We start from the raw sequence: 11131 nt of genomic DNA on the forward strand, positions 1-11131 counted from the left end.
TAGCTATTCTATATTGTTTGTGGGACTTATCAAGTCTTCTACTCCTTGAAATTTTAATTCTAACATAATTCTTCCCAAATCGTCAGTATCTATTAGTTTCATATGTAAAATATATTATACTTATTTATAATTGTGACTCTGGTTTTACAGAGCAAGGATATTAAACTATAGCAATTAAAGTATATTACATTTAATCACATTGAAAATATATCAATGATTACAGAATATAACTCTATTTCACATATTGACTTTTAGGCATAAGTCTTATAATTCTTACTAGGAAAAAAACCCTAATTCATACCTGTGTATTTCCATTTATTACAAGTAATATCTTTAGGCTCTTCATATGAATACTACGATCCAGCAGTTCCACAGCTTTGTCCAAGTCATCTTGGGTAGTTAATGGAATTACCAACTAAACAAAAAGGAACATAAGGAATTATGCAGCCATCTCACTAGGTGTCAAATTGTTCCACAGCATCTCTATTACTAGGGACTTATAAATGTTAAAATACCTTACTCTTTGATTTGTTACTATCACAAAAGTTTGAATGAGTATATGTACCTAGATTGTTCTGTTCTTCCCATCCTACCACCACTAAAATCATACAATGAATATGAATAAATGCTTTAAAATTTTGCTTTATTAATCATTACATTCTTCTATAAAATACATTTAAACATTAATTTTCTAGAATATTTCCATAATACTAAGTTACAGTATACTCACCACAAAAAAATTAAAGAACACACACAGATCATCTTTTCATTTGAATAGATGCAACTTTTTTTTTGTTTTTTTTGAGACAGAGTGTCGCTCTGTCGCCCAAGATAGAATGCAGTGGCGTCATTATCATAGCTCACTGTAACCTCAAACTCCTGAGCTCAGGTGATCCCTGCTTCACCCTCCCAAGTAGCTGGGAAAACAGGTGTAGGCCAAGATGGTCATCTAAGTTTTCTATTTTTAGTAGAGACGGGGTCTCACTCTTGCTCAGGCTGGTCTCAAACTCCTGAGCTCAAGCAATCCTCCCACCTTGGCCTCCCAGAGTGCTAGGATTACAGAAGTGAGCCACCGCACCTAGCCCCTCCATAGATGCAACTCATAGCTCTTTTTCTAATAGTAACCACAGATTTGTATTCTCACCTGGTGTGCTCATCAACAGATCAGCATCCTGAGCATCTGCCATGGATGACAGCTGTTATGGAGGGGTGCCATTAGTAATATACCTGCAATCTACTGCCCACTTGGGGTTCATCTCTCTGAGCCTGGTGATCTGACCATTACACTCTAAAACAAATAAGCTAAATGGGTTAGCCATCCCATAGGAAACCCTGAATGTGGAATCTGCTTTCACCAGTCCTCTCATGGATCAGATGTTATTTCAGACAAAAGCACCTGAGGGCTATGAGGAAAAGTGTGATTCACACAATTTAAGAAAATCAAAATACCTTTTTTCAAAAAATGTCAACTTAGTAGCTTAAGAATACTCTGTCAATAACTTCAAAGTATATTTCATTTCATTGAAAGAGGGACAGAGTAAAAACAAGTGAACATATTCCACACTTGTTAAAATTTTGAGAGGAAGACCTTAATACTTATTTTACTATACATTTATTTATAATTGGATTGCTTATTTTTCCAAGATAATGCTGCTTTTGGGGGAAAAAACACTAATTTAAATGACAGTAACCAAATACGAACATAAATGATTCTGCTCTTTTTCAGTTTTTGGCTGTAAAATCTGGACATCCCGGAGGAATGCCTGCATGCAGCTTAGACACTGCCTACAGTCTTGATGTCAACACAGGTGGGAACCTGTGTTCTAAGGTCACCTATTACAAGCTGTAAAATGAGGACTAAGATCAAGAACAAGTCCCAGCTTATCTAAATTATACTAAATAAATCACAGAATGTTTTTCTGCTTGGTGAATTAATTTCAGCCTCATTCGTGAAATCTATTTCCCTCTGACTTATTTGTGATAGACCAGTTGTTTGTTGATATAAATCCTTTCTGGAAAGGAAACTTAAAATTGAGTCTAAGAACACCTTAAACAGAACTTAAATTTGAAAGAAATGAATTATCTTCCTGAGTTTACATAGTGAAGTATGGAAATAGCCCACAAAAAGGTTTTCTGGCTCCACTCATCTAAAATGGGAACAATTTTAGAAGACCTTCACTTTGCCTGAACATCCCCATATCCGTCCCCCATAACACCACACTCAAAGAGATACACAAAGCCACCTTATTAGATAAAGAGGAGCCAAACTAACAAATCCAACCAATCCCAGCTTAAATTTCCTGGTTGTTTCAATTCTAACAAACTGGAAATTTATAGGATAGCAGTTCATTTTGAATAGAGCAATTTATATTGCACTAGAAAAAAATATTTATAGAAGTAGAATAACATGCCGTATAAATAAATCAGTTACTGGCTTGTCTGCAGGTTCACAAAATTAACATCCTGTCTGTATAAGATTTTCCCTAGTACCCACAATGTCCAAGATCATGTATTTGGTTTGGGACAACGTGTCACATGAATCAGGACATGGTTAACTTACAGAAGAACCACAGATTCTTATAGAATCTTAGGATTCCAAGAAATCTTAAAAGTAATCTTATCCTAATGCCACCTCTACCACATTCCTGCCAAGAGGCCACCCAAATATAAGGGCAGAACCATTCACAGAAATCCTTCATAAAGCATGAGAAAAATAAACTAAAAATGGAGAAATTTTCTATTTTTTAGAAAATGGAAAAGTTCTTGAAACTACAGTTAGCTTGATGTCAATCCTCAAGAAAACCCCAGACGAAATTACATAAATAAATAACTCTTAACAGAAATAGCAATTACAGGAGCTAGCACAGTTATATGGACAAATCATGCCAAATTAACCTTGTTTTTTTGATAGACCTACTAGGCTGGCTACAGATAAAGACAATATAGAAATCAAGCAGGGGTAGGAGGTAAGAGGTGAGGGGCAAAAACCCACCTAACGGGTACAATGAACACTATTCAGGTGATGGACACATTTATAGCCCTGACTCAAGCCATGTAACAAAAACATCTGTACCCCTCCCTTAGTATTTTGATATAAAAAAAAATTTTTTTAAAGACAATATTATTGTCTTAAAGTTTTCCATGACACAATTTTAGACCAAAAGAAAAAAAAAAAAAAGATACTTCTGGCTCCCTTGAATCATACTTTGGGGATAATGATTCAAGTTGAAGTCATTTATGAAAAAAAGACACTGGGAAACACTTGTAGGGGAATCGAGAAGACAGGGAAAGAAAGGAGGTCCATAATGGGTGTATTATCAGCAAGTTACCACTGTGGGCATCCATCCCCACCCCCACCCACCCTTGAGGCCCAGCTCCCATTCCCCTTGTCCTTGTATGTACTTCAACCCCATGGCCACACCTCCGGAAAGCCCTCAGAGCCTAAGGGGCTGGCAGCTGGAAATCAGGCCAGCATGAACAGAAATAGTAAGTGCTGAGACAGGAACAGCCAACATGGTGCATTTACAACTAACTGGAAACCCTAAAAAGTATCTGAAAAATAAAATTTCAAGGTACTACTATAGTATAGTATTCATCACTTCATTCAGGTATATTAACTGTTTAGAATATAGATTTTTGCTTATCAAAATATTTTCGAGTGAGGTGTAAGTGGTTTCTTCAGACAAGCTACATTAGCATTTTCTTTAGCTTTAAATTAACAATAATTCATTTAAAATCTAATATTTTCAAATAATTTTATTTCCACAGTGCTTTAACATTTGCAAAGCACTTTCACATGTCTTCTTGCATTAATGTTTACTAAGCTCTCCATTGTCACTCCATCCTTACTGGTACTTTTCCTATTCCTGAAACATGTAAGTCTTTTCCATCTTAGGATTGTTGGTATGCACCACTTTCAAGCCACTCTCTCTACCAACCCTGTTCTTTCCCTGAACCTCTTTGTAGGGCTGGCTTTTCATATGTCTCAGTATGAATATCAGCACCTCAGTTAGTTCTTCCTTAACACTGTATACAGGATACCTACTGCCCTTGCTTTTATTTTTTCTCATAATACTTTATGCATTTCCTTCAAAGAATCATATATTTAAGCAATTCATTTATCAATTGTCTGCTTGTACCATAGGTATACAAAGTCTACTCCATGAGGAGCTGCAATTCATTGTCATAGCCTGAAAATTTAATAAATATTTTCTGAAGATTAAAAACCAAACTGTCCTATAAATTTTAGAATCTCAAGATCTTGAGATCCCATAGGATCTCAAGAACTAAAAGAAACCTCTGGCCGGGCACGGTGGCTCACGCCTGTAATCCTAGCACTCTGCGAGGCCAAGGTGAGTGGATCACTCGAGGTCAGGAGTTCAAGACCAGCCTGAGCGAGAGCGAGACCCCGTCTCTACTAAAAAAAATAGAAAGAAATTATCTGGCCAGCTAAAAATATATAGAGAAAAAATTAGCCGGGCATGGTGGCACATGCCTGTAGTCCTAGCTACTTGGGAGGCTGAGGCAGAAAGGATTGCTTGAGCCCAGGAGTTTGAGGTTGCTGTGAGCTAGGCTGATGCCACGGCACTCACTCTAGCCTGGGCAACAGAGCGAGACTCTGTCTCAAAAAAAAAAAAAAAAAGAAACCTCACAGATCATCTAATCCAATCCTAATTTTACAAGATTAAAGAGGGGTTTCTCCGTAACACATAGCTCCTCAGTACCAAGCAAGCCCTCAAGATCACATGTACTGACCCCTAAACATCAGCATAATAACCTAATCAAGTCCTAACCAACATTAAAATAATCCTTTAAGTTTTAACTAAATTGTCTGACTACCGAGGCTCTACTGTCTGTAGCCAAGTGAAAGCATGAAAAGATAGTTCATCAAAAGTGCACATAATAAAAACAAAACATAAATAAACAGCAAACTTACAAGTAATACATATATTTTCTCCTATAATAGACTATCATTCAATTACTTGCACAGTAGTGCGTTCTATTATTTTCCACAAAGGAAAAAAATCTATCTCAATCAGTTAAATTTACTTGTGATATTTCATTCCTCCGATATACCATATATTTATAAATTCCTAAATAAAAACATAACAAGCCTAAAGGAATTTTCTTAAATGAACATAGTACTTTCCAAAATGAGAACTACTAAAAGTTAAACTCTACATATTTACCTCATTATTGGTATAATGCAGATCCATAGACTGTCCAAAGGCAATTTTAGCCTTAGACCTCAGATCTTCCAGTTTAACTGGTCTGGGGAACTGAAGGATTCTATATAGACAGAATTTTAAAAATATTTTATTTTCTTAGCCAAAGTTAAGTAATATACTTCCAACAGGTACCTCTTGTTAGATATAAAATTAAGTAAAAATTGTGTAAATGTTCACTTAAACACTACAACAGCTCATTTTTGATCAAGTGCACAAATTTTCAACACAAAGTTTGAAAACTCTGAAGTTTGTTCTATCCTAATAAAAAATTTTAAAAGGAAATTTTCAAAATTTTCTGGTTTTAAATTTGTACCGAAAACGGTCACATGAATGTTAAAGAGCAATGTAAAATGTCCATTGAGGAAAAGTGATTTAACTCAACTATGTGAAATCTGCACAAAAGAATGTAATGAAACTGTTAAAAAGAAAAAAGCTGTATATTGGGGATTCAAATTTTGATTTCTGTATCCTTATCAACTCAACATTTTTGAGCACATAGTCATAAAGTATACCTCCAAAATAAATATTTTAAAAGTATTACAATTGTAAAATGAATTAAAATTCTTGTGTTTTCTTCCTATATGCCAAAGGATTGGCCTGTGCTGCCCCTACAGAGCATGCACCTAAAGCCGGGAGACAACCAGAATAGACTGTAAGCCCCACAAGGGGAGAGACCATGTCTGCTTTGCTCACATTATTCCTCCAGGGCCTGCCCTAGCATATATTTAATAGTAAGTGCTCAAAAACTAGTGCCGAATAAATTTAAAAATTGGGGAAATATCCATAAAAGAATCTTAAATAAAAAAGTAAATTGGACAATAGTTCTGTGGTATATTTGGTCTTTTTAAACATCTCAATGTAAAATATGTTTACATCTTCAAGTTATACGATTTGTGAGCCACTTTAAAGTCCTTAAAACCAGTAGACTTTTCGTTCAATTAATTCAATGAGACACTAATAGCAGAAATGAAATTCCATCTTCTCTAACTCCTATTAGATCTTGTTACCAATTCTGTCATCAACCACCACCACCACTTTGCACTGAGGTACAGAAGCCAAGTGGAAAGCGAGGTTTACATCTCTACTAAACAGTTTGCAGCCACCATTCCAACTCACCTTCCTCAACATTACTAATGAAATGCATATCATAGCACTGAGGTCTCTTGAGAATAAGCAAAATTGTGAGTGTTAAGTCCACATACATAAATTCTGTATAGTATTTGGAGGGATGATACAATCATGATAAGGGAAAATATATTTAATTTATAGACCTTATTTTTTCCTAATATTACAAAAAAAAGACACTAATAATTTCTAATGGTTAGCCTGAATTTTGACAGATTCTATCTTAAAACTAAGCTCATGTTAGACATTAGCAAAGGCTCCCCTATTTTCAATTTGTAAACCATAAAACTTCATTCAAATCAAAGAACCTTTAATAGCTTAATTAGAATACATCTGATTAAATCAATTAATTGACAAGTGATGTTTCCTTCCTTACCTTTTTTCTCCTCTATGTTCAAATTTGACTCGGACATCATTCTGTAATGAAATGACAAATCAGTCATACAATCATTCAGAGATCAGATAAAATTTCTAGAATTTCTAAATGATTTTCTTTCCTAAACATTCATTTAAAATACAGCTGAGAGGGAAAGAAGTTTCATTTTTTGTATCAGCTCCAATCAATTGATCATGTCTGCCAAAAAGCTGAGTTGAGAATTATGTTGCTGAATGTGGGCAACATAGAAAGAATACCAAGATCTATTAGTGAAGGCATCGGGGTATGAGACTTTGCTGATCCTGCTAGAGGAAAATATAGAATACTGTATTTCTACCATTCATGCTTGGCATCCCAAATTAATTTCACTTATAAGAATCAAATCATCCTCATTTGTAAACATCCAGACTAGACTATTTGTAAAACAAAATAAAACAATTTGCCTATCTTAAGTGCTTGAAGGATGGATGAAGTATCTTCTTTAGAAAGCAGTTACCCCATTAAACAGAACTACCATTTTTTAAAAAATGCACACTCCTATGGGAAAATGTGTAACAAACAACAAAATACTTGATTCAAAAGTATAAAGGCTAAACACAAGTCCTCCATAAGATGAGAATATTAGGGGAAAAAATTCAAATAATAAAATATACTTAGTAAATTATTATTAAAACAAATACCTGTTTTTTTGGTGATGAAGATTTTGCTTTTCTAGTTTCCTGTAAGGATAATGCTGGTCGACTAGCCTTATGAAGAACAGCCAAATCTTGCATTATTGAGTCCAAAGCTTGCTGATCATCTAGGTATTTTTGAAATAACACATACACAGAATTTTAACTTCAACATATAGACAGCAAATACAAAATTTATAAATAAATTTATTTAGAAAATACATCTAAAACATTCTCAATGCCTACACTTTGGGTGAAATAACATTTTAATTATTTAAAAACTGAAGGGAAAAAAACCCTAAAGACAGATAACATTAAAATTGCACTAGACTCAAGCTGTAGCATCAGCCTAGAGGTTCATATATAAGATACTTATAGATGAGATAAAGTCATTTTCATTCTCTTAATGATTTAATATGCTAGTATATGGGTCAAAACAGCCTTGTTACAACAAATTTTTTTCTGACTCCTAAACAAAACATCAAGACATCTAAAATCTTAAAAAAAAAAAGTGGGGAAAAAATAAACTTTGTATAAACACCATCATTATTCAGCATTTATATTCGAAGTACAGACTTCCTTTTTAGAGTTTTTTTTTCTTTCATCAATACTTAAGAGTCCAAAACAAAAAGCTTCATCTGTGGATACTGGCCTACTGGTATTTGGAAATGCTCTCTCAAACTTTTTCACCATAAAGTTTAATAAGACTACAGACAGACTATTTAATGACCTTGGCCAGTAACAATTTAAAAGGTAACAACAGAAGAAAAATCCATTCCTTAGAAAAAGGACTGAGTCTGTAAAACTGAGGGAAAGGATCATGAACCAAACATATGAAAGATTTCTTTCTGAGATTATAAGCATGTATCTCCCAGTAATGCCAATTATAAGCTCTCTGGAAGACTTCAGGGGCAACTTACTTGATTTTCAGCAGTAAATCAATTCTACTAATGATAATCAACAAATGGTAAATAAAGGAATCAAGAGACTTCACGGTTTACATTCTACAAGGTAATCATTTTGGTGAACAATATATAATTTATGTTCCTAGAGTAGTAATAATTAAAACATGCTATATCTTATAAGGGAAGTCATTTTTAAAAATCTGACAATACAATAGCCTTAATAGTCTTTCAAACACAAAAATAACTGACTTCTTGAATTTATTATTTTTAATAACATTCAACATATTCTACCCCGTAGCAAAATTATTTGCATATTAAAAGTTAAAAGTAATGGTTGTAATGGCTTTTTTTTTTTTTTTTGAGACAGAGTCTCACTCTGTTGCCCGAGCTAGAGTGCTGTGGCATCAGCCTAGCTCACAGCAACCTCAAACTCCTAGGTTCAAGCAATCCTTCTCCCTCAGCCTCCAGAATAGCTGGGACTACAGGCATGCGCCACCATGCCTGGCTCATTTTTTTCTATGTATATTTTTAGCTGTCCAGATAATTTCTTTCTATTTTTAGTAGAGACGGGGTCTTGCTCTTGCTCAGGCTGGTCTCGAATTCCTGACCTCAGCCTCCCAGAGTGCTAGGATTATAGGTGTGAGCCACCGTGCCCAGCCTGTAATGGTTTTTTTAAATAAATTCCAGGTTAAGAGAAAATTTTATAATCCTTCACAAATATTCTTTGTAAAATAAAATTGTGTCACAATGTTAACTTAGCCAAATAGGTAACTGAGCCAGTTGGGTACAATATAATCACAACAGGTGTACTATCAATAATAGGTCCGTGCCAGAAATATGTCACTTATTGATAAAAATAAATTTCTCCTCAGTCTGATAAGCCCAGAATGATCTCAACTGGAAAGAAGTTGATGGGATCTTATTGAGAAACGTAATACCTTTAATTCTACACTGGGGAGAAAGGAATGCTAATACTTACATGTATCTATGTTGTTCTAATTATTTTATTAGAAAAAACTTTTAAGACTTGAATTTAGGCATTTTTATATGTTTAATATCACAATGCCAAAATAAATAAATGCCTGAGGAGGCTTTGGCTAAAATCTCTTACCACATTTCTATACACCTTCCTTGTCATGAGTACAGGAAAAAGAAAAAAGAAAAATTAGTATTATTTTCTATCATATATTAATATGTAAAAAAGGAAAGGGCCATCAGAACAAAAGTTCAAATCTTAGGAAAATGACACACACAAAAAAGGCAATTTAATTGAGTTTGTTCTTTTTCAGGCTTGAAGAATAACACGGTAAATACTACCAGTAGGGAATTTACTTTGAGGAGGTTGACAAGTTGTAAGCTAAAAAATTCACAAAAGGATCATCATACATACATAGTTTGAACATACTCAAACTATAATAAGCTCTGTTCTTATGATTATTAGACTATTTTGCTCTATTAAGAATCCCTATGGTGGCTATAGGGCACTAGGCAGATTAGACATGTTATAAATATCATAAGGATCATGAGTTGCCCCAATAGGCAGTGAGGATGCCCAAAGGATACCAGACTCTGACCAACTGGCACACAGAAGCAGTAGTGGGTTTCTGACATATGTTGAAAGCAGTCAACTGGGCACAAAACGAAACTAAGTTAACATTATGACAAAATTTCATTTTATTTTTCTCTTGCCATCAGAGTCTGAGCAAATCACAATCAGTATCAGCATAAAATTTCTTCATAAAAAGGTTTATAATAACATAATAGAGAAAATTTTTTCTCTCTCATTCTATCCTTTAATTATGGCTGAAAAAATGCTTTTAGTTTGAACTCACCCATCATGGCAACCAGCTCAACAATTTGAAAATTAGGAAAATGGTTCTCCCATCAGCATTCTTTATTTCTTTAGAAGCTAAAACGACAAATATGCTCATAAGAAGAAACAAAAAAGACAGCCACAAACAAAAAATATATAAGCAAATATTCCAAAATCAGAAAAAATCCAAAATCCAAAACACTTCTGATCCCAAGCATTTTGGATAAGATACTCAACCTGTACATGTTGTCTACAACAATACACTTTAAATTTTAAGACAAAATAACAAAAAGAATGGAAAAATATATACTATGCAAACAGTAGCCAAAAGAGGCCTAGAGTGGAAGCACTCAAAATAGATTATGATACAAAAATTGTTGTTAGTGACAAAGGGTATTTTAGAATGAACAATGGCTAATTCATCAACAAGATATAGCAATTATAAACTTATATATACCTAACAACAGAGTCTCAAAATACATGAAGCCAAAAATTGTAGAACTGAAGGAAGAAACACGCAATTCAAAAATAAGAGTTGGAGACTTTAATGCTCCACTTTCAATAATGAATCAAGTAGACAAAAAATAAGTGAGTAAACAGAAGAGTTGGACACTATAAAACCAATAGACTTCATAGATAATCTACAGAACATTCAACCTCAGAACAGCAGAATACAAATTCTTCTCAAATACATGTAGAACATTTTCTAGAATAGACCACATTAGGCAATAAAACAAATCTCAGTAACTATAAATGGACTGAAATCACACAAAGTTTATTCCCTGACAATAATAAAACAAAATTAGAAATTGATAACAGAAGGAAATTGGGGAAATGCACAAATAAGTGAAAATTAAACAGCACACAAAAAGAACCAATAGGTCAAAAGTCATCACAAGGGAAATTGAAAATACTTTGAGATAAATGAAAATGAAAACACAAGCCAAAACCTGCTCGATGCATCTAAAGTAGAGATAAAATTTATAATTGTAAATGTTTACATTAAAAAACAA

The 11131-nt window shown here is 33.9% G+C and overlaps 1 protein-coding gene across 2 annotated transcripts in view; it reads right to left on the bottom strand.

The window, feature by feature from the left end:
* Positions 1–10215, bottom strand: part of MAP3K2 (mitogen-activated protein kinase kinase kinase 2) — a 40191-nt gene extending 29976 nt beyond the window's left edge. For both annotated transcript variants that reach the window (XM_045558831.1, XM_045558830.1), the window contains exons 1-5: positions 10138–10215; positions 7410–7528; positions 6730–6770; positions 5190–5289; positions 302–415 (exon numbers count right to left, since the gene is read on the bottom strand). In XM_045558831.1, the coding sequence (XP_045414787.1) occupies positions 302–415; positions 5190–5289; positions 6730–6770; positions 7410–7528; positions 10138–10144 (381 nt within the window). In that variant the 5' untranslated portion in view covers positions 10145–10215. The remainder of the gene's footprint in view (positions 1–301; positions 416–5189; positions 5290–6729; positions 6771–7409; positions 7529–10137) is intronic.
* Between the last annotated feature and the right edge of the window lie 916 nt (positions 10216–11131).

Source organism: Lemur catta, chromosome 8 (genome assembly GCF_020740605.2).
Source record: "Lemur catta isolate mLemCat1 chromosome 8, mLemCat1.pri, whole genome shotgun sequence".
NCBI lineage: Eukaryota > Metazoa > Chordata > Mammalia > Primates > Lemuridae > Lemur > Lemur catta.